Source organism: Canis lupus, chromosome 14 (assembly GCF_003254725.2).
Source record: "Canis lupus dingo isolate Sandy chromosome 14, ASM325472v2, whole genome shotgun sequence".
Lineage (NCBI taxonomy): Eukaryota > Metazoa > Chordata > Mammalia > Carnivora > Canidae > Canis > Canis lupus.
This window is the reverse complement of record NC_064256.1, coordinates 45,482,589-45,507,725: the sequence shown is the minus strand read 5'-3', so window position 1 is coordinate 45,507,725 and position 25,137 is coordinate 45,482,589. Positions and strand designations below refer to the sequence as shown.

Below are 25,137 nucleotides of genomic sequence, written 5' to 3'. Positions count from 1 at the left end.
CTCTAAGATTTCAAGACCACGTGTACACACACACACACACACACACACACGAGAGAGAGAGACAGAGACAGAGAGATTGGACAATTGTTACGAAAGACTGAAATACTAGTGCCAAGATAATGAGAAAAGTTAACAATTATTTGGGTCTCGATTTTTAAATAGCCACTTCGAAGGATAACATAATTCTTGGCTATTAGTAGAAATATTTTATGTATGTTTTCAAATTATACTAAAATCAAGGGTTAAAAAACAGTTACATACTTAAATTTAGGAAATTTTTTATCAAAAGATACCTTTAATTCATGAATCAAATTATTTTATCATTTCAGAAATGATAATTAGATTTTTTAAAAAATATATGCATGATATATGTATATAGAATTCTGTACTAGTGATTCAAATAAAAAAAATAAAATCATTTGGTCAAGTAGTTGTGCCAATAGACTTAAGATACCGCTAATGATTTCCAGGAAAACATTTTATTTTATTTATTTTATTTTTTATTTTTTTAATAATAAATTTATTTTTTATTGGTGTTCAATTTGCCAACATTCAGAATAACACCCAGTGCTCATCCTGTCAAGTGCCCCCCTCAGTGCCCATCACCCATTCACCCCCGCCCCCCACCCTCCTCCCCTTCCACCACCCCTAGTTCGTTTCCCAGAGTTAGGAGTCTTTATGTTCTGTCTCCCTTTCTGATATTTCCAGGAAAACATTTTATAAATATTCTTAACTTCTTAATGTAAAAACTCTCTATATGACATGCAATTATAGCAACAAAAGTCACCTTAAATTTCCAAACTGGAGATAGGAAGCCTTTTGAATTTATACTGGTAGTCACTTTCTCACAGAACAGAGCAATCATGGAGGATTGGAACTCAATGGAAGAGGGATTTGATAGGGACAGAAATCACTGCACTCCTGTATGTCTAAAGTAACTGTTACAAATCAAACAACATACCCTGGTTTTATATCACAGAAAATAGAGGGAAAGTATCAAAAGGTGAAGGGAAAGAATTGGGAGGAATAAGTGAGGGGAGAGAAAAATTGATCAAGGCAGATGAACATGGAAACACAAGAAACAAAAAGAGTTAAAGACAGTTATAAGGACACAAACAGAGCATGACTCAAAAAAAAAAAGAAAGAAGAAAGCGAACAAAGATTAGCACATGAACATATGCATAGCACAAAAAACAACCACAGGAAGCAAATATCCAAAAGAAAAAAAGAGAGAGAGAGAGAGAGACATAACACAGAAACACCTTTTTAAGAAGTAATATACTTCTCTTGTAACCTTTCTTAAATGAAGCTGAACCCTTCTTAAATAAAGGTGATTAGAAGTGCTGCATTTTTGCAACTATAGTCATACATGGAACCATGACATCTTTTACTGGTCCCTACAGGCTGGGTAAAATTAACCTAACAGTTGGTTCTGATCCAAAGGCTAGATGTTGTCCACTCCCATGCTTGACAATTAAAAATATTATATCTTCTGCTGCATCTCCTAAAAAAAGAACACTAGAAATAATAAATAATACATCTTCCACAGGTTTTTGTCATTTCACATATAGAGAAACCATGAATCATATCTCCCTTTATACTGGCTGATAAGCACTCCAAAACTGGCACAGATACCTTTTTGATTTGTTTAAATCAGTCTTGAAACTGCAATTTTACCTTGAAATTGGCAAAATCTCTTTTATTTCTTGCATATAAAAAACTTACATTTTAATTCTAATGTGTGAATCCTTTTATGAAGTGGATTTTTTTTTTCATATGAAGTGAATTTTTAAAAGGTGCCACCACAGGGTAATCTAAAGAGGATGTTAATATACTATGTTCCCTAAAAATATTTTAACATTTTCATGCAATACTAAAAACTTACCTTTTTCCATTTTTAGTCTAAAAAATGGATCACATGAAAATTCTATGGTTTATTTATAAAACAATTACATTCAAGTCTTACCATGGAATAGCAAAGTTTTTAATTCAGCTTTTTTCCTTTGAAGAAATAATGTAGAGAAACCAACCTCTAATTATACATCAAATCCAAGATATTGTTGGACAATGAGATGCTTTATTAAATTTGATACATTTACTATATAAGATTTCTGTGAAAAAAAAAGGGGTATCAAATTACTTTGGATCTAGGTCTCTGCATTATAAAATCTGTCCCCAAAAGATGTCCTTTCACTATATCCAATGGCTATAAACATACAGAAGACCAAAAAGCAGCAATATCTTTTCCTGACCTGCCTATGGTATTACAAGTTCTCCTAGCAAAAAAAAAAATAAAAATAAAAAATAAAAAATAACAATCCCCATGTCTATCATTTCCAAGCAGGTGAGATGGAGAAGCACCTGGGCCCATCCTACATCTGCACTTGGCATGAGGCCCACACAGGATCAGCCTTGGGAAGGCCATCTTCCTCTCTTCCAGAAAACTCTACTTGAACTATTCCGAGAGTCCTTGAAGGGGTAAAACTTCTGGAAAAAAGAAAGAGAGCAAGAATGAGAGTGAGAGAGAGAGAGAAAATATTTCAATACTGAAAGGAAGATACAAATGATCAAATTCATCTGCACTAATGCTGAGGGGAAGGATGAAGAAGTTGGAAAACAAGCACCTTTGCAAAATGTTCTCTGGTATGACAAGAACTGACCAGAGTGCCACTGTCCCTGACATATCATTGGTGAAGGCCACCCAATTTCTTACCAGGCAGAGGTGTTTCTAAATTGAGGTGTTTGTGGTTGGTAAACAATTCAGTGGAGTCTTGCTCGATTGATCTTTCCTCTAAGTCTGATTCTGGGATGGTAGTACAGCCACCTAGTTGGAAAAAAATACATACAATATTTTAAGCAGTGTGTAGGAAAATCTGCCTCTCCACACGGCAACCACAGTTTAAAAACATACCAATCATAAAGATAACAAATGATGTGACAACAATCTTCAGGAGCAGACTAAAAAAGAATAATTTTAAATGTCTGTCTTTGGTGAAAATATGGGAATGAGTTATTGCCCCCAAAGACATATTATACCACTTAGCAACAGCAGTAATGGTGTTGTCTTTAAACGTATCCTTTTCAAAGTCAGAAAGGACAAAGCCTATCACATATGTGATATCTGTAATATAAGGGCACCCCAACAGGAACTCTCTCTAATACCAGAGCATCAGAAACTATAAAAAACAAAACATATTGACCACAAGGGAATGGAACCTTTTTTGAGCAACAAGGAAGGCTGCTGGTATCCTGAGACGGTGATTATGGTAGTATTTCCCTGGACTTTGATTCTATCCTCTAACCCCACATCTCGCATCTCACAGTACAGACACAAACACTTCATAATTCAACAGCAAAGCCATAAGCTACATTGTGGAAGCTTTCAATTCCAAGTCAATTCTACAGTGACTTGAGGATGAGCCAGCACTACTATACTTTTAAAATATTGGGTATAAGTCATTTGATTTTATTCACCAAAATCTTGTAGGGGAAACTCATGTGAGAATTTCCTGACTGTATCTGTAACTTGATTTGACTAATTTGCCATCATTTCCTGGAAATGTACTGACATGCTGTATACTATACATATTTTTTTTTCCAAAGCCATTCTTCTTATTAATGAAGTGTGATTTTTTTTTTTTTTCTTTTCCTTGTCTGAGGCTTTCCACACACGGAGTCTAAAGCCTCTGTACTCAAGTTTGGCTTTATGCATGAGGGAGTTTATGAGGAAAGACAGGGTATTGTAGCACTGATTTGTAAACCACATCAGTCAAATGAGAAGGAAGTGGCAAGATCCCAAGTCTGAAGGAGAATACACCTTACCATTCATCCCTCTGCATCAACTCTGAAAAAAGAAATTGATGCCAAGGGAAACTTGAGAGAAAAGCATCTCCACATTCATAAAATAAGAATTAGAGGTAGCCTCAGAGGTTCCCCAACAGGAAATGTTAGAATTCTCCATCAGTGCAATGGAACTTGTCTGGTTATAGTTGAAAATGGGGGGACCCATTCAGAAGGAGGACCAGGCTTATTTTTACTCTCTTTCCAAGGCCTGTAGATCATGGTAACAATAACTATCATTACTGAGTACTTTCTAAATACTAGAAACTCTGTCCATATTATCTCATTTAGACCCTAGAAACCATAAAATAGCTATTATTATTCTCATCTTACAGATCAGAAAACAGATCTCATGAGATGCAGCAACTTGCCAAGGTCACACAGCTCCTAAGGAGTAAGGAGTAAGACCGAGCTCACACCCAAGCCTGACAACTCCTAAAGCCCATGTTATCTAACCACTCATTTTATGGCTCAGTTGCAACGCTAGCCAAAGAGGTACTGTGGCTGCAGGTCTTGGGTATCAGAAGGTTTTATCCCACCTGGTGATCTACTGAGTGACTGCCACGAGCACTGCTCAGAGTATTGTGAGGCCAGGGCAGGCTCTGAGGTGCTGGGACTCTGGAGAAGCCCAAGAAATAGCACTCTTCTTCTTCTCCTGGCCCCTCCCCCAATTAAGAAAAAAATTAAGGTATGTGGGGTGAAGGAGAAGTGTTTCTGTAAGACTAATGAGAGAGAGGAACAGAAAGAAGGGACGTGCTCCTTGCAGAACAGAACCTGATCTCAAGAAAAAAAGACCAAGAATGGCTTGGTTTTTCATTGCACCCTCATAAAACACATTAAAGCATCCTTGGGGCAGAAAGAGAGAAGGAGCAGGACGAGGCCAGGAATGTTGTACTCATGCAGTTATCTTCACACACAAGGAAACTTCAGGAGTGGGGAAGAAGCACACCCGGCCAACAAATGGGAAGAGTGCAGTGATCAGTGAGTGCTATCTGCCACATTTGTGGAGAGAGGCAGATCTCTGCTAATTAAGTGCTGTCCATCTTTTTTATTCCAGCTGACTCAATACTGAGGCAAGACATTGGATAAAGACTTAAAAGCACTTCCTAGTTCTTCAGTCACATGGACATAAAAGGATAAGTCTGTCATTACAGACTATGAACAACTTATGTAATTTCCTCTTTTCTTCTTGGCACAAAATTTTTTTGCCTTGTCTTTAGTATAGAGAGATAAAAAACCTCTCAAATCCCACAGCAGAGCCAACCAGTCACTTGTCCCGGGAATCCTACCCCCGTTTTTGGGGATGCCTCTATGTAGCCAGACTGACCAACTATATGCCCAGAATTTTTGCCTTCCTAGTTTGGGAGAAACAATATGGTATGGGATCTGGCATCCTGACCAATAGGAAAAAAGCTAGGCAGAGAACTACCCTCCTGCCTCCCCCTAGGTGGACTATGAATTATTATTTTTCTTTTGTCAACCACTAGGAAAATGCTGTGTGCTGGGTAGACGTACCAGTTGGCTTTCTTAGCAGGTCACTGAGCAAAGTGGTCACCAGCACAGGATGCACCCTTTTATATTACATCATATATCCCCTTGACTTCCTTGTCTTTTTCCTCATCCTCCCTTTCCTGAGTTTTCCAAATAAACCATCATTTTAATCCTTGCCTCAGGCTCTGCTTTTTTGCAAAAACCATTGATATTGGAAGTAGTTCTCAAAAGCAGGCCTTCAACATGGAATTTTTAAGTTAGCCCAGCTCTTCCCATGCCAGCCATGCTTCTCAAAAGGAACAGTTTTTAAAAGATCTAATCTATCTGGAATCAAGTTAGATTGCCCACCACGTGTAAGAAATAGGGGTTCTGTGGCTGGGAGCAAACAGGATGGGAATAACCCTGTTATGTAACTATGTAAACTTTCATCCATGATTAACTGGAATGAAGTGCATGTAGAGGTCAAGACTGGCAGATTGAAAAGCTGTAGAGTGGAAATATTTAGGATTGTAAGCATTCCAGAATAGGGTGGCTGCTTCTGATGACCAGATATGTTGGAAAAAAAGAAAACAGCAAGTTTGATGAAGTTAATAGGCAATGAAAGATACATCCTTAAAGTCAGAAGGCCACTGTAGCCTTGCTAGTTTAAGTGCGATCATTGGACCTGCAGCACTGGATATCACCAGGGAAATGTGTTAGTTCTTACCCCACAACTACTGCACTTGAATCTGCTAAAAAGGACAGATGAATATATTAGATGAGATTTTTGCTAGGAAAAAAAATATTTGTTTGTTAAAAATTTCAGAGTAAGCCGTAAAATAACAGAAATAAAATATAGAATAAATACAAATAAAATATAAAACTTCCAGACCATCAGAGACCTTCTGAAGCCGTGGAAGTGGAGCCTGGGTTCCACGGACGCCAGATGAAGTACCTTTGGCTTAGAGCCTGTACCATCAAAGGATAAGGGGAAGAAAAACCACAGCTGGATGAAATCATCCAAACACACATTGTGTGTGCAACACATTAGAGCCAACAGGCAAAAACAAGTGAGAGCCAGAAAGCTCCTGATCTAGAAATCATAGTACTATGGACCTAGTGCATGCTGGGCACTTGGCTTTGAATTCTTAATACATTAGCTTACTCAATCCTCAGACAATTCTATCGGGAAGGGTTTACTGGCCCCATTTTACAATTATAAAAGTATTGCTATTAATTTGTGTTTTCTCTTTAGCTTTCCCTCCCTTGTTCCTCTTCCTCCAAATTCCTCCAGGCCATTTTGTGCTTCCTTGCCTCAGAAATTTGTACTAGGGCCAAATCAAAAGTAGCCTGAAAATACTCTCTCTTCTAGCCTTAGTTTTCCATAGCTTGAACTCACTGAAGATATGAAAGAAAATCTGGGGAAAGATTTTCTCTAGTCATAATTCAGAGGGGAATTAGCTTGGCCACCTCAAGGGAGCAAGACATCAAGGGATGGAGGTGTGGGCACAATGAAGGCTGGGTATCAAGAGCCCCAACCTCAAGAAGGACTCCCTTGTCCACCAAGCTTCTGCTGTGGGCTTAGGCAGGGAGGCTGTTGACAATACTGTGCCTTTATTTTCTGAGTTCCATGGAGAGAAGAACCAGGGGAGGTAGGGTGGGCAATAATAACTGAGATTGAATTTCCCACCTTCCTGCTCACAAAGAAAAAAAAATTTGCATCCCTGACTTAGCTTTGCAAGACTAAGTTTCTAGTCCTGCTAGAAAGTCTCCATTTGGGGGATCCCTGGGTGGCTCAGTGGTTTAACACCTGCCTTCCGCCTAGGGTGTGATCCTGGGATCAAGTTCCACATTGGGCTCCCTTCATGGAGCCTGCTTCTCCCTCTGCCTGTGTCTCTGCCTCTCTCTCTCTGTCTCTCATGAATAAATAAATAAAACATTTAAAAATTTATTAAATGTAAACCTAGAGATTACGCCATTTGCCAAAGGTCACATAGCAAGTCTATATGAGCTATAGCCATGCCAGCCATGCTTCTCAAAAAGAACAGTTTTTAAAAGTTCTAATCTATCTAAACTAAAATGTAATAACAATAAAAGGGATTACTAGAAAAATGAAATGAACAATATACCAGCCTTCACCTATTAGTAAATTTAATCTTTGTAAAAGTACTCTGTCAATTGCTACAAGTTTCTATACACTTACTCTCAATTTCAGTTAACAAAAAGTCTACAGGCAGATGCCAGTCTTCTGGCCACACTCTGAACAGCAGTGACACAGATATGGTCTACCTTAATTAATATGATTTATAGAATTAGAGTTTAGAAATAATTCAGCAAACTCCTAATTATCTAAAGTTCAGATAGCCAGCAAACTCATTTTGGCAACAACAGGGGCTTCTCACGACTTATATTATCTCTGTTCTATTCAAATATCTGGCTGGCAGCTCCCTGCATGGTATCCAGAACAGCCCCCTTTCCCTGCCATGGAAGATGTCCAGGTTCTCCAATGCCTGCTGCTGCCACAACTATGGTGATCCACTTCTATTTCTGTGCTCTTTCATAAGAGGAGATTCATTAAGGGAAACTGGGACCAGAAGTTGGAACTCTGCATGCATGGCCATTAGAGAACAATGTTGTAAGTGGTAGCTAACCCTGCAGGTAAAATTTTAAAATGTAAAGCACGTATCATGAATTGTGAATAATCAGCATAGAAGCATTTTGTAACAAGACAGTCTATAAATTGGATACTACACCAATGATGTTTATGAAGATGTTTTTGAGGCACTTTACTACACTGCCTATTCCTCTGAATTGTTACCAAATTATGTGCAATCTCAATAAAAAAGCTGTAAGAGCTTGTTTTTTTTTGCAAGTTAATAACACATTAATATAACAATCCTCATGTTGTCAGAAAAGTATTTAAGTAAAAAATATTACCTATAATTCTGAATAGTATTTCTCCCTATATTTATAAAGATAACACAAGTCTAAGTTTTTTAGGAGTCCAAACTATCTTCAAACCTGTTTCTGCATTTAAATGCAAATTATAAAATGGTTAAACTTCCTCCCTAACCAGGTAAAACATATTTTCTCAACAAGGGAATTACACTAAGGAATTTCTACCCACTGTCAGAAAAACAAACAAATAAAAAAATAACAATAAAAAGGAGCTCAGGGGGGATCCCTGGGTGGCTCAGTGGTTTGGCGCCTGCCTTCGGCCGGGGGTGTGATCCTGGAGTCCCGGGATCAAGTCCCATTGCGTGGAGCCTGCTTCTCCCTCTGCCTGTGTCTCTGCCCCGCCCCCCCGCCTCTGTATCTTTCATGAATAAATAAATAAAATCTTAAAAAAAAAAAAAAAAAAGGAGCTCAGGTCCTCTCTGTAGGTTACTACTGTGGCATTAACTACAGAAGTCATAGAGTTGAAAGGTCAAGACAGGAGGTCAGGCAGAAACAAATGTGACTATCATCTAGAATACTAGGACAGAGATCAAAATCAGAAGCAAGATAAGCATTGGAGTGCTGGTAAATACGTAACCAGCTAACTGGCCAGAAAGAAAAGTAAAGCCCTAATCTGGAGTGTTTCTCCATGTCCATGGTGTAAATACTCCCATCATGCCCAATTTCAAGCAACCAAAGTGACATCACCAAATAAGAGCTTGGTAGACCTGCACAGGATCGCGTGCGCGCGCGCACAAACGCACACACACACACACACACACACACACACAGTTGGCACGTCCACCATATGGACTCTATACACACCAACTACCTCAAGAGCATAGATAATAGTAAAAATGTAGTCATGTAGTTAGTGAAGAGTTTTGAGATATAGTCTCTTTGTTCCTAATACAATGTATTTGATTATAAATATACATAATTTAGTTTTTAATAATGGCTGAATTTATCAACTAGCTCCCAGAATCCCTAAAAATTCAACAATTGGCTCTCATGAGCTAGTGAGAGCCAGCTCCAGCACTGAAGGTAGGTATGGTGTAGGGGGTTTAATGTTGTATTTTGAATCCTCAGTTCAAACTGTGGCACACTTTTATGAGCCAACCAACCCTCTGGAGCAAGTTATTTCACATAAACAAGTTTTAGTTTCCTTATCTATAAAATAGAGACTATGGCATCCCTCCTTCATAAGAGAGAAATTGATGAGTGTGTATAAGTGCCTGGCACACTGAAAATTGATGAGTGTGTAGAAGTGCCTGCCCCATCTGTAAATAAGTTTTGACTATTTACTTCCAGGTAAAAGTTAGGAACACTAAAAGAAGAGTAAATAGGCCAAGATAAAAGTTCCTAAAGGTAGGAGTCTGAAAGGATAGGCTTCACACAGGCTGATGCACCTATGGGCCAAAGACACAGCTGTGCAGCAAAAAAATAAATAAATAAAGTGCCCAGGAACCTTATACGTGTGGCCACCTCTGAAATTGACTATTCTATATTACTTGTGCCTTATCTTACATCTTTCCTTCTACTTGATTAGTTTCATTCTAATATTAGATCCTACCTCCATGTGAATCCTGGTGGCCCAGCTTACCTGTCTCACTATCTACCATATTTCCATTACTTCTACCCAAATATTCTAAACCAGGGTACAGTAAATATTTTTTAAATTTTGCAAGCCATCTAATCTCTGGTGAAACTACTCAATTTTGCCACTGTAGTGCAAAAGCAGCCAAAGACAATATGTAAACATGAATGAACACTGGTTGTGTGCCAATAAAACTTTATTTACTAAAACAGGCAGTAGGCCAGATTTGGCTCATGGACTATAAATAGTTTGCTAATCTCTGGCCTAATCCAAGGCTCACAGAAAGTTACTCTTCATACAGTATCCTAATTCTAAAGGATCCTAGTGGTATTTAACACTGTTAGATCACTTTATAGTATTACTAGAAAAAGAAGGAGGAGGTGGTGGAGGAAAGGGATGATGAGGAGGAGATAAAGAAGAAGCAGCAGAAGCAGCAGAGCAGCAGATGAATGAGAAGAAGAAAGAGAAGAAGAAGAAAAGAAGAAGAAATGAAGAAGAAGAAGAAGAAGAAGAAGAAGAAGAAGAAGAAGAAGAAGAAGAAAAGAAAAAAAGAAAGAAAGAACAAGAAGAAAGAAAAAGAAAAAGAAAAAGAAAGAAAAAGAAGAAGAAGAAGAAGAAAGAGGAGGAAAAGAAGAAAGAGAAGTAGTAGTAATAGTAGTACGAGTAGTTTAAAAGCATATTGTTTACCCTATTGCTACAGTGTTTTTTGGTTTGGGCAGTGATATACTTTTTAATAGACTACATTTCAGAATCATTTTAGATGTTCAGAAAAAATTAACAGATAGTACAGTGGATTCTTACATATCTTCTGCAGTTTCCCTATTGTGATATCTTGCATTTGTGTGGTACATTTGTTATGATCAATGAACCAATATTAATACATTATTATTAACCAAAGTCCGTAGTGAATTCAAATTTCCTTGGTTTTTACCTAATATCTTTTTTTTTGTTCAAGATTCCATCTAGGATACCACATGACATTAGTTGTCATATCTCCTTTGGCTCTTCTTGGTTGTCACTGTTTCTCAGACTTCCCTGTGCTTTTGATGGCCTTGACAGTTTTGAGGAGTAGTGGTCAAGAATGTTGCAGAATGCCCTTCTACTAAAATCTACCTGATGTCTTCCTCATGACTAGACTGGGATAATTTTTTATAGGAGGTTTCTTTTTATAAATTCTTAAGGTTTCCAATATTTTAAAATTATCTCCAGGTGTTTATATTAACTTTTATCAAAAGTGAAAGCTAAGTGGGCAGTGACTAGAGAGGCCACTGAAAGAGAACGAGGCCAACAGGGAGACTTGACCTAGACTATGAAGCCAACAGTAGTGGACAAGCCTGGATCTGGCTGCAGGACCCAGGCCAGGTTATCAGTTGCCCCATCTGTAAAAATAGAGGGTCTTAATGAGGACTTTTGGGAGGATTATAGGAGAACATGTATACCCAGTACAGTGCTTAACACATGGTACATTTTAGCATCTCTGGCCACTATTAATTTTTTTGGCAAGATGTAATTTCTGAACCATTTTTGTGGAATCAAAGAACTTTAGTTTTCAGTTCAACTGACTTCATTTAGTAGTTATAAAAACAGGGGCTCAGAGAAGGTAGCTCATGCCCCTAATGTCCCAGAACTAGTTCTGATTCTCTTGCTTCCTAAACCACTAGAGCTTTCTCAAGAACACCTCTTTTTCCAGAAAGATTTCAATGGATTTGTTTGTGAGTTGGCTGTCTTAACTAGTACTTCCTTTCAATGATACAGAAAATCCAGCAGGTTGGCAAGCTATTCTTTGGGTATATTTTAGGACTTTGCTGATTTATTTTCTTGCAATGGTGACCTTTACAGTTGATTGGGTGTATGGGTGAGAATGTTCCATTCCTTCAGGGAGGAAAAATAACTTTCCTTCTTTTTTCTTCATATATGTGAGAGGAATCAAACAAGGTGACATTGAGAATCACAAATGACCCCAGGCCCTGCTCTGACCTACCAGCTAAAGAATTGTCTGTTCACATGGCCTGAACTGCCACTTAGAATTAAAAACAGCAGAAACCTCAAAGATATACACCAGTGATATTTTCATTTAATCAAGCTTTAGTTGATGGATACAGTGTTTTTTTTATATTAACATTCAGATTTCATTTCAAAGGTTTATAATTCATGTGAAGTGAGGGGAATGGGTGCTTCGAAAAGAATACTTCACTATCTTAAATATGAAGAGCTTCCCAAAGAGACTATGAATAATTGCTTACAAATTTCTCTATTAATATAGCCATTGGGAAATGTTTTATTTTTTAACCCCCCTGTTCATCTCTTTATCTATCTATACATGTTTGAGTGTGAACACACACAGCACATAGGCATACAGACATATATAGGATTTTTCCTGATAATTCTTCTTACTGTGTTTATTTTCCTAATTAGTTTTAAATATATTTTTTTCTAACCCAAGGACAGCATAAGCTTAGAAAGTCAAGTATCCTACTGTATGTCTACATAGTGATTTTAGCTGAATATTTAGAAACTTTTAGCAAAATGGACCAGTGGAAGGAAGGATGCAGGTAGAAGAGATGAGGAGACAAAGGATGAAAAGGAAAGGGGATGGGAAAGGATGGATCACCAATGTAGTCTATGATCCTATGCATATACTCCTATGTAAAATATTTGGGGAAACTTCTGAAGGTGTAGATGATCTAATATTTGAGCATAAAAAATACATTAGCAGTTAGGAAAATGTAATACAGAATAAGAGGTATAGCTAGGAAGAGTTGTGGATAAAACACAGATTAAGGATTTACACAACGGCTACAGTGAAAATAAAAAGCAAAAACTCTGGAGGAAATATGGGGCTGTACTTCCTTGAACAATCCCTACTAATGTCTCTTCTTCTAAACTGGACTTCAGATCAAAGTGTCTGGTCTGTCCCATACCTGGACTTAACATTTCCTTGAGAGCACATCATAATTGGTAAGGCTATGTTTGTTGGAAATTTTATGACTAATGGTGTGTGTGTGTGTTTAAGAGCCATTTTGGAGAGCCAACATTTCTGTGAAACTGGGTTTAGAAAGGTGCTTACTAAGCAGATGTGTTTCAGAAAAACACATATATATGAATATGAATTCATGTATATATGAATGAGATTGTTAATAAATACAACAGGATCAGCCCTCATCAAAACACATCTTGGAAATAAAGCCATCAAGATGTATGGTATCACTAATGTGTTTTTACCACAGCATGATAAATCAAGTTGATATCATATGATGGCGCTGCTACTCTAAAGGAGGAACTGGAAGACATATGTCTGCATCTTTCTCATCTCCACTTCTATTCTGCTCTTTACTTTATTGTAATGTGGAAGCACCCTACCCCTACCCTGGTTCCATTTTAGTTTCAAAATTCAGCAAAGCAGAAGAAAATGCCTTTCTATCTAGTTCTAGGTGTCCAGTTTCAACACACAATATTTGCTTTTCCATGTTCTGTTTCAGTCCATTCTCCAACTTTTCTTTCATTTCATTTCATTTGCAGGTGCTATGCTGATCACATCGACAGTAACTTATTATCTACCATCAACAGAAATAATAATGGCTAGCAAAGAGAGGCAAGTGAAGGTCACTGTAATGTGTGTCCAACACAAGAACCTGTGGAATGTTTGGGAATCCAATTCTGCTGCTTAATAATAGGCTTTGATCCCCCCCCACACACACACACACAGTGAGAACTTAAAATGTGTTCAAGACTATGCATGTACCTATGTTTGAAAATATTTCCATTTTACACCTCACAGCAGAGACTAAGTGTGTGAATAAAAGGGAGTCTAATATATTTTAAGAGGTCTAGCATGTGTCTCAACAAGTTTTAAAATCCCCATAAAGGCTAAATACTAAGTCCCTTGGGGTGTAAGGGCTCCAGTCAGAGTCTGGATTTAAGAGAGCAGGGTGCTCCTGGCATTAAGAGGCTTCCACGACTTGAATAATGATAGGGGTGTCTAAGTATTCTTTTAGCTCCACCGCCATTTAGAATTTAGGTACACTTGGTACAGAGGATTAAAGAAATACAGGAACATAGCTGTTTTCATCCACTGATAATTACGTAAACAGAATGTACCAAGCAGAAAAAGAGTCCTATTTATAAAAAAGCAAGTGCAGTCCATAAATCCTACAGATTGGAATGGATCCAGGTTAAGAATTTCTCCAGATGTCAGTCTGTAAACAGGGCTTCATAAAGTGAATTCCCCAATTAATTGTTGGCAAGAGTGATCTTTACACTATGTTAGTGCATTATGATCCCTTACCATATGTAGGTGAATTGTTTTCTGGCCCTATAGATCATTAATCAGTTATGACACAACTCAGGAGAAAGAAGCTGGGATCAGCACAACTTCTGATACAGAGAGAAGGTACCATAAAATTACTGCTCAGGAACTCAGAGTTTTGTTCAGCAAAGGAAATGAGAACTCTTCCTATTTATTTGCATTACATCTGTTTTTCTAACACATTTAGTTCTTAACCTGGAGTACTTGGAAAGACACACACCCAGTAAGAACATAAACACGGAACTAAAAAAAAAAAAAAAAAAAAAAAAACTTCTCACTATTTTGTTAAAGTCTCCAATCACAATGTTTTCCCACATGTTAACAAGGCCATTAAATCTACCAAACAGGAATACAAAAGTATTACCCAGCCATTGTGAGAAGGTGGGGAAGAAGAGAAAGTTAATATTTGCTTTTCCTTGCCAATTGATCAATGTCTGGAGCACTCTGCAATGAAATGCAAGATCTATTGTCTTTCAACTAGATCTTTTCTATACTGATAAGTACAGTATTTTCTTGTTCAAAAAGAAGGTGATTGTGGTCTTTAATTTCCATTTTGTTTCTAAATCCTAAGGAAATCCAATGTACAACTGGAAAGAGACATGATTTTAGGACATTTCCATTTCAAATACTTTCCTCTCCTAACTCCCACTTCAGAGACCAACTCTCTCTCAAAAGTACACACGCACAAATAAAACATTATAGCCACAGTTGAGAAAGAAAGGAAGCCAATAGTTCTGCAATAATAATTTCTTTCAAAAAAATGAAATGAAATAGTAAGAGCATAACTCTACTTTGCCTGGACACTACATAATAAGAGAGCCAGTGTTCTTCACAGCTTCCCTCTTGCATCAAGTGACTATTAATTCCCCAATGATCTTGGCAACATTTCTTCAACTCGAGTTTCTTTCCACAACCCAATTAAAAGCCATAATCTTGACCAAATTGTGTTGTTTTTAATAACGACAGAGTTTAGGTGGCAATTATGAAACGAAGAGTTCAGTTGGGTCACTCTGGTTATAAACAGGTTCAGAGAAAAGAGAAAAGAATACAATAGCTCTGGAGAGTACCTGTTCCATCATATTCTTCAAATACGATGTGGAACCCAAATAAACATTCAAGACTCATTCCAAAGCAACTTTATCATCCTGTGATATATTTCTATAATAGTCCATTAGACAATGTCATCTCTTACAGAAAAGGGAAATGTACAAATGTACACGGGATGATAAGTTAGCCCACTGAACCCTGGGTGGCTCATCAGTTGGGCGCCTGCCTTTGGCCAAGGGCATGATCCTGGAGTACCAGGATCGAGTCCCACGTCGGGCTCCCTGCATGGGGCCTGCTTCTCCTTCTGCCTATGTCTCTGCTGTGCTCTCTCTCTCTCTCTCTCTGTGCTTCTCATGAATAAATAAATTAAAAAATCTTAAAAAAAGAAAAAGTTAGCCCACTGATCACAGAGAGGGACATCCTGAAAAGGGGCACTGCACAGCAAGTACCACTGTATCTTGAACAAAGTCATGTAAGTCTGGGCCTTAGTTTCCTTTTCTTAGAAATGCAGAAAATATAGCATTCATCTTATGAGAGAAAAAGATTAAGCTAGGTAAAGCCTATAATATAGTTATCACAGAGCCTAGCACACAGTAAAATCCCAATAAATGTTAGCTATTATTTTCACAATTAGTCCCCAACATACATTAGTCATTACAGTTACAGCCATGAAATGGCTTACATGAAACTACAAGCTATGAGGACAGCACGAATTTATATTTGACACTCTAAAAAGTGCTCAAGTGAAAACTGAGGATGGGGTAAGCAAACTGGTGGCGGAATGTTTCCAGCTGGACCCAAGGGCCAAAATCCAAACTGTCAACGATGTATTAAAATAATTCACTTGAAAATAGTGCATGCATTCCTTTTAAGACGAAATAAACTAACATAACGCTGTATATTAACCACACTGGAATGAAAATAAAATAAATATAATAAGTAAACACAGATTTAAAACAATTTTAAAAAGATGAAAACCCTGATAAATTACTATCATAGATAACCACTCTTCTTGAGATCACAAAAGGAATTTTTAAAAAAGGCTCACATGATAATGATGATGATGATGATGATGGGCACATAATCACACTCATTGTTTTCTAGTTACCAGCAGTGCCATTATTACTGAGAAATGCAAACCCACGAGATTATATGACATAAATGGAAGAAACATTAAGATAAAAGGGTAAAAGAGTAGTAGGTTTTCTTTCTCATGGGAAATTGAAATGGCCAGCAGATGAACCTTAAAAGAGGAAGTCTGCTGACCTAGTGTTACTAAACATAGGAGGCAGCCAAGGAGCAAAGGAATAAAGCAACGTATTTAAATGTATGCCTTGAAGGAAGCAAACACCAATTATTTTTATATGACTTTAATTCTCCTAGTGAATACTTTATAGGTGTTGGCAAGTCCTTCTGGAAAAGGAAGGGATTATTAATGAAGGATTCAGTGGCAACTGCTCACCAGTGCTCTAAGAAATAATACTTAAGAAAGAGTCATTTAGTTCATACTTTATCTCTAAAGATACAGAAATTTTAAGATCCTTAAAATAGTAAAGTATTAAATTCATATATACAGGTCCTTTCTATTTCAGTTTTCAGATGATTCTCTAGCCTGCATGGTAAACAAATAAGCTTCCCACAAGAAAATAAACACACAGGGGAAAGAAGATAATTTTTTTTCTCTTATGAAAAGAGTAGGTATGTAATATATGCTATCACATATATATTCAAAAAGGAATTCATGAAACTTGAGGAAACGCACAGGAAACAGTCCTTTAAAAAGTTATCTTTGAAGAATGCTCTCCCATGTGATTCCAGGATTGTGGCTGGCAACAGCACACTAATGTACAGGCTAGCCAATCTGGGGAAATAACCGATCAGGTCCTATATTCTATCTTGTTTCTCAAAGAACTTAATCCATCCACTCTGACAAATTCTCATATCATGTGAAATGATATCTCTCTGGTTAACATCTTGCTCTGAATATTCTCCAGTTGCTTCAAGAGTATAAACTTTTGTGCTAGACTATCAGAATTTTAATTGCAGTTCCACCATTATTATTTGTTTTTTAAAACTAGTTATTTTTTTCTGCTTCAAATGTATTATTTGTAAAATATGGATAATAATTGTACTCAAAAAAAATAATTGTACTCAGCTCATAGGGTAATTGTAAAGATTAAATGAGTAAATTCATGTAAAGCACTTCAAATAGTGCCTGGTTCATAGTAAGTGATATACAAACATTATACTACTACTATTACTAACATCATCATCTTTGCCTTATATTGCCAAAATTCCCTCACCTAAGCCTGAGATTGTCATTGTAAGGAAAGGAGATTAATGAATTTCAAAGTGGAGAGCAGCAATTATAGCTGTCTGGCCTCTAGAAAAATGAACTGCTGTGTTAGTTAGTCAAGGAAAACCTTAATTGGTTATCTGGCCTTGCAAAAAAAAAAAAAAAAAGTGGCCAGCAGGAAATAATAGCTTAGTAAAGGAAGAACAAAGATTGGAGTCTAGTTAAATAATCAAGGACAACAATAAAGATCAAATCAGGAATAATTCGCTGTCTCTTGAACACACTTTCCCACAGCTTCTTCCATTTTTTTGCTCCTCTTGGCAGCAAAATTTCTCCAAAGAGTTGTCTTAATTTGCTATTTCAATTCTTTTCTTTTCCCTTCCTTTCTCTTATGTATGCATCCCAATCTACCTTTGCCTCTAGTGCTCAAGTTGCTTTTATCTGGATCACTATGACTCCCATGTTCCTAAATCTACTGGACAATTCTCAACCCTCAACTTACTTGACCCCTGACCAGCATTTGACACAGTGGATAACTCCATCTTCTCTGAACCTTTTTCTTCATGTGACTTCTAGGATACCACATTCAAGTGATTCACCTCTCTACTTCACCTCTCTACATGCTTCTTCTCAATAGCTTTTGCTGGTTCCTCCTCTTCTCCAGACCTCTTGCAAATTAGAATATGCAGCAGTCTTTGACCCTCATCTCTTCTAAAATCACTTCCCTGGTGGTCATATCCAGCTTCACGGTTTTAAATAACACTTTCATGTTAACAAATCCTAATTTTATAATGCTGGCCCAGAGTTCTCTTCTGAACTTCAGACTCATATATCCAACTACATACTCACTATCTTCACCTAGATATATAGCAGCATCTCAAACTTAACATATCCTAAACTGTACCCTGATTTTCCTCCACAAATTTGTTCTACCACAGCCTTTCTCATCCCAACTCCATCCTTGGAGTGGCTCAAGACAAAAACTCTTAGGGTCATTCTGGATTCCTTTTTTCCTCTCACACATCACAGACACTCTGTTACTAAATTCTGTTGTCTTTGTATTTAAAAGATATCCAGAATCAGATCACTTCTCACCACCTCCACCACTATACTATGACTCTGATGTAATCCATCATTTCTTACCTGAATTTTTTTTTAAAGATTTTATTTATTTATGAGAAACAGAGAAAGAGAGAGAGAGAGAGATAGGCAGAGGGAGAAGCAGGCTCCATGTAGGGACTCAACATGGGACTCGATCCTAGGTCTCCAGGATCATACCCTGGGCTGAAGGCAGCACTAAACCACTGAGCCACCCAGACTGCGCTCTTACCTGAATTCTTGCTAAAGTACTTAACTGAGTAACCTTCAAACTGACTGTCCACTTCTACCTTTGACCCCTCTGCCCCCTAACAGTCCATTCTCAGTCTAGCAGCCACGGATCCTTTTAATGTAATATAAGAGTGCGTCATCCCTCTGTTCAAAATGGACCTCTCCATTTCACTCAGGGGAAAAGTGTTAAGTCTGTGAAAGGCTGTACATAATCTGACCCCTTTGACCTCATATCCTACCACTCTGCCTCATTGGTTTCCTCACTGTCCCAGGAACATGGCAGGCCCATTCCCTTTACTTGGAACACTTACCTCTGTGATCTATGCATGGATAAATCCCTTATTTTCTTCAAGCCTTTGTTTAAAAGTTACCTTTTCAACAAAGCCTACCATGACAACTAAATTTAAAATCATAATCTTGTGACTGCCCCTTTTCTCCCATTCTTTTTCCTTTTCTGTAGTGCTTATCACCTTTTAACACTAACAGTATTTTCTTGATATCTGATATAGTTTACTCGTTTAGGATGCTTGGTGTATAGTGTCTCCTCCTGCTAGAATTCAGTGCTCCAAAACTGTAGAGATCTTTGTTTTGCTTGTTGCTATATCCCAAATCCTAGAATAGTGCCTGGCACACAGTAGACACACACTAATTATTTGTTGACTTGAATGAATGAATTTAGGATAAGAGATTAGGAGGAAGCAATGGAAACCAAAATTCAACCTATTTTTAACATAGTATTACCTGCCTTTTCCACTGGGCAGTTGGAAAGTAATTACAGCAGAATGTAGTATAGAAACTCTTATTCCTACTTTCCAGCACAGCTGATTGCTCTGTGAACCAGAAATGATTCTCAAAACGTTCCTTGTTTTAGTTGATACTCATCTTTAAGAAATGAACCTTACTAGATGATAACACGGAGAATCTGTGAAGACTGAGTAGGTGCAACAACAAAACATCCAGCCCAGAAAAGAAATAAGATCTCAGTAGTAATTTGTGTAGAAGCTGAAGTTAAAAAAAAAATTACTGGAGCTCTTGTAATTCTAGTTCTTGATAATAGTCATTTGTGGATGAAAGAACTGCAAAGGAAGGTACAAAGACTTCTGTCTGCTTGAGAAATTTCTCAAAACGAATGAAAAAGGATCCATCTTATTTCCACTGGGGCATCAAGTTATAGCTTGGAACAGTTTATTTTTCTCAGGCTACTTCAAATCTAAACGTGTTTTTAAAAGCAAGCTCAATGAAAGATTAGATAAATAACTGGACAATGTTTTTTACACTCTGGTAACCTAAACATTTCAAATTCCTCCCTAACTTTTTACTAACATAAATCTCTAATTCCAGGGAAGGTGAAATATCCTCAAAGTTTAAACATTACTGTGAATTATTCACATTTACCTCCATTTCCATCTTACACTTTTTTGGCAATAAAAAGCCAGGTTTCATCCAAACTATGGTACTACGACTCTCTTCCAATTGTAAAACAACTTGGACTAACCCCAGCTCTACTGCCTTTGAAGATGGAACATAGCAGCCCTGCCCAATACTTTCTTTTCTCTGCTTTCTTACCTTCTATACATGTTGTGCTACCCTTTCTCAAACCACACCTTTATAAACAGAGAGGAAACATGAAGCTGTCTGCCTATAATTAAGCTATGAAAACAATTTGTAAATGGAGTCAAACACAAAAGAGGAATAGTTGGTAAGGCAAGAAAACATCAGGGAGAAATAGTAAAGGTCTCTCTGACAGAGAGAAGGGAGACCCAGAGCAGGGGATGAGCAGCTCTGTGGGAATGCCACAGGGGAATAAAGGAATGGAGAGAAAGACAGAGGAAGATGAAGGGCACACAAAAGGCAGAGAGGGAATGAGGATGGTCAGCCTACAGCACAACCTAATGTCAGAACATTTGGAAATGTAACAGGGTGGCTAGGAGAGAAGAGAATACACCAGGCTGATGGGACCATTCCATTTACATCATGGTCCAGGGTGTCTGAAACAATCTCACTTGACCTTGGTCCTCACAACTCTGAGTAGCTAAAACTCTATGCCCTCATGCCCAAGGAAAACACCCACCCAGCTCCTGAGTAACTTACTTAAAACTTTTGAATCTCTATTTCCTCAATGCAAAATGGAAATAATATCTTCCTAACAAATGACTGTTGCGAGTAAATACATTATTATATACATCTTATTAAAGCACCAGAGACAAAGTCATGCTTGGTAATGGGTAATTTCTATAATAAATGATATGAAGATTGATTGATCCAAGGTCAGACTGATCAAGTTTTGGGAATATAGGCGAGGTTTGGTGGGGTGAGGTCCGGAACCAAAGACCAAGAAAGAATTCTTGAGATGTCTTGGTGCAAAATGGTGGTTTTATTAAAGCATGGGGACAGGACCCACGGCAGGAGGAGGTGCTGCCCCAGGCCTGTGAGGGGTGGCTGATTATATACCTGGGAGTTGGGAGGGGTTTGAGGATAGTGTACTAAGGAATTTTGGAAGCAAGGTTTCCAGGATCTTGAAGGGGCTAGCTATTGTTGGGAAAATGTCACTTATTACTGTCTAATAAAACCTGAGTCATGAGACCGTTCAGATGTATACTGGTGGGTCATGTGCTTGGAGGATGATTGCCAACACATATCTTGGGGCTTTAGAGATAAAGGGAAATTTCTAAAGGAATTCTTATATGTTAAAGTAGACTTATAGGCTCCTGAGGGTGGGACTAAGATTGCCTTTTGCCCTTAGCAAAGTATGAACATCAAGGCAGTTGAGTACGAAGAGGAATCTCCCTTTGCCTGTTTCAAGGACTTGTCAAAGTGCTGCCCAGGCTCATGCCTTGTCCTCAGCTAGCCCTGTGTTCCCCCATCAAGACGAGTCAATGACCCTGTTAGCAGTAGAACCTCCCATGCCATGGGCATTTTCCACCAACGCACACTGTGGTTATGGAGAGAAGGACATAGGCAGAAATTGAAGGGGCTTCAAAGCAGTACAAGGATACCAGGTAAAAACTTGCAGTACAGATAATACAGATGACTAAAGATCCAGAATATGGGTTCCGAGAAGTGAAAAACTGGATGCAACTTTTGCACAGGAATATGAAAGAGAGGACCACGATGAAGAGAAAGAATTAGGGGCTTTTTATGATAGTTGAATAATAATTACATTAGTATCATTTTTGAGTATTTATTATGTGCTAGCCATAGTGCTATTTCTTTACATGTTTGCTCATTTTCAGCAATCTAAAATGCCAGTTACTAGTATCTCATTTTACAGGTGATGAAATGAAGCTCGAAAAATTGACTTGCTCAAGGTCACACATATTGTGAGTGAGAGAATCTGTGATATGCTGACTCCAAAATCCAAGTCTTAAACCATTCCATTATCTGGTTTTCCCTGACAGACAGAAAAGACACAATGGGATTGTCAATTACTGTTTGAAGAGTAAGAGCTTTAGATTGGCAAAACAGGATCATGCTGTGTACCTTATATCCTCAAAACCCACCATCCCCACCTCTTGCTCAAAAGAAAAGTGAAGGGGTTGGGAAAATGACTGAGGTTTCATCTCAGCAAAAAAGAAATTAGCATCGAAGTAACTTGAAGAGCCACCGCTAAGACAGATCCTTAGGCATTTTTAAAAGACCTTAGACTGTAGAAAAAGAATTTAGAGCTAATGGATGCTTCTATAGAATTATAATTACAAAGGAGAGGAAGTGGCTCAATAGAGTAGGTAGGATTTATAATTAGAAAGAAGTGAAATAGTAAAGTGGAAGATAATGCCTTTTCCAACCACACTGAGGAAAATACAAAATCAGTCTTCTACAAGTTGGGAGTATCAGAGGAGTTCATAGATGAAAAATTTTAATTACAACAAAAATAAAAATGGTTAAAAATTATCATAAAATATCTTTCTCATGATGCTAGACAGTGGCAGAACATTTAACATTTACATGAAGATCTGTTTTCCAAACTTAGCAGAACTGTGCTAGTGAACTCTGACAAAGCCCTGAGTGCAAACTCCCACAGAAATAAAACTCTAGGGCAATCTCATATATGTATATATGCTAAAACCTAAATTAAGACAGCAAGCCAAAGGATGATATTTTTTAAAAGCAACAACAAAGAAAAACTTATTTCAGGACTGCAAAATTATTTGATCAATGTAATTATTCAAACCAATATATCAGAAAGGAATCACAACAGAGGATAATATTCAACATACACTTCTGATTTAAGAAGACACCTAGTGAACTAAAGAAGAACTATCTGAAATTCGTAGGCAACATCAAATTTATGAGTAAAGCAGATAAAGACATTCAGGGTAAGATAAAGACATGAGTCAAGATAAAGATGAGGATCTTGACCATCTATCACTACTATTGTTTAACATGGTTCTAGAAATTCAAGGCAATGCAATAAGAAAAGAGGAAAAGAATGTATGTATTAGAAAAGAGATTAAATGATCATAATTTCTGGATGATGTAATTATATACCTAAAATATTTCCAATAATAAGAAATAAAACCTATCTGAATAGGTGGAAGACATATGTGTCTGTGTGTGTGTCTTTCTCTCCATATATACACAATGTATTTATAAAAATATATATTTATCAAATATATACATACCTATACATATAATCTTCCACCTATCCAAATAAATTTTATTTCATATTCTTGGAATATATATTTGATCATTTCCCTTTGCATTAACAATATTCAACTAGAAATGTAATGGAGGAATTATTTTATTCAAAAGGATACCAAATAAATACTTAAATAATAAATGCTATACTATTATGACAATTACAATAGCATTGCTACCAATGTCAGAATAAATGGAAAGGAAAATGGAATAGCATCTGAGATAGTCCCATTTATATAATGATACTTATTATATTTTACAAGTGTATTACAGATTAGTGGCAAATGATGTATTATCCAATAAACTGTGCTGGAATTTGGGTAAAATATTGGGAAAAAACAAAAGGTAGATATACCAAATAAATTTCAGATGGTTAAAATAGGTTAAGGTAAAAATGTAAGACACAAAAGTAAAAAACCAAGTATTTTGGACTCAATAGAGAAAAAAATGAATAGATTTGACTATCCCAAGGAAGTCATGTTAAAAACAAAAAATCCAAACAAATTACCTTAAGCAAAATTTAAAACAAAACTAAAATCTCAACTAATATTTGTAACATATATTAAAGAAAATGAGTTAATTTCTTTTTTAAAAAGAGTTTATTTATTTATTCATGAGAGACACACAGAGAGAGGCAGAGACAAAAGCAGAGGGAGAAGTAGGCTCCCTGTGGGGAATCCAAGGAGGGACTCATCCCAGGACCTCAGGATCATGATGTGAGCCAAAGGCAGATGCTTAACCACTGAGCCACCCAGGTGCCGCTAAGTTAATTTCTTTTTGGTACCAAGTGCTCTTCAATCAATAATAAACAGTGATATTCTGATTGATAGAAACATGGAAAAGCATGAGGAAGTAATTTACAGAAGGAAAAATACAAGAGGTTAATACATAATAGTAGTAATGCAAATTATTTCAAAGTTACCAAAAAATGGCTACATGTATTTTTAAATGCAGCCTTATTAATAGCAGATATACAATTAAAATTCCACTTCCTACTTTGATAACAACAAAAATAAAAATCACTGATGTCAAGGAGGCACCAAAAAGTCACTGGTGAATTTTTAAATCAAGAAGAAATTCTCAGAGAGCAAGCCAAAAACAGAAGCAGGTTCTTCAATTCTAGGCCTATACTCTAGAATAATCAAAGACCGGCACAATATCCTCACATAGATGTTGGTCACAGCAGTATTTATAATAATTAAAGAATAAAACTACCTAAATGTTCAATATCAGGGTTACAATACCCATATACTTTCTGTTACACACCTCTCACTCTAAAGATCTTGCAGGTAATTTCTTCAACAAGCTCTGGTTTTCCACACTCCTTTGCTCTTATTTAAATTATGCCCTCTGCCAGAAATATCCTCCTCTAATTTCCTTTAAATTCATGTTCTTTATGGATCAGTTTAAAGAATAATAATAGTAACCATGATAATAAGTATAGAGATGATAATAATGATAACAGTAGGTTAACATTTATCACGAACTTTTAAGAACCAATTATTATTCTGAGTTATATATAATAACATTTAATACTGGTAACAACCCTACGAGGTAATGCTTTTATTATTTCTGCTGTGGAGAGAATAAAACTAAGGGATAAAGGGGTTAAATCACTAACCTAAGGTCACATAGTTAGTTAGATGGCACTATGATACAAACCCAACCAAAAATGTG

At 37.1% G+C, this 25,137-nt stretch overlaps 1 protein-coding gene across 15 annotated transcripts in view; it reads right to left on the bottom strand.

Annotated features, from left to right (window-relative positions):
* Positions 1–2,057: 2,057 nt before the first annotated feature.
* The window catches only part of BBS9 (Bardet-Biedl syndrome 9), a 433,011-nt gene continuing 409,931 nt past the window's right edge, over positions 2,058–25,137 (bottom strand). For 14 of the 15 annotated variants that reach the window (XM_035698355.2, XM_035698350.2, XM_035698358.2 and 11 more), the window contains 2 exons: positions 2,714–2,824; positions 2,058–2,487 (listed from right to left, as the gene is read on the bottom strand). In XM_035698355.2, the coding sequence (XP_035554248.1) occupies positions 2,456–2,487; positions 2,714–2,824 (143 nt within the window). In that variant the 3' untranslated portion in view covers positions 2,058–2,455. Of the gene's footprint in view, positions 2,488–2,713; positions 2,825–25,137 lie in introns of those variants that run through there. The other variant, XR_004804558.2, reaches the window with a different exon arrangement.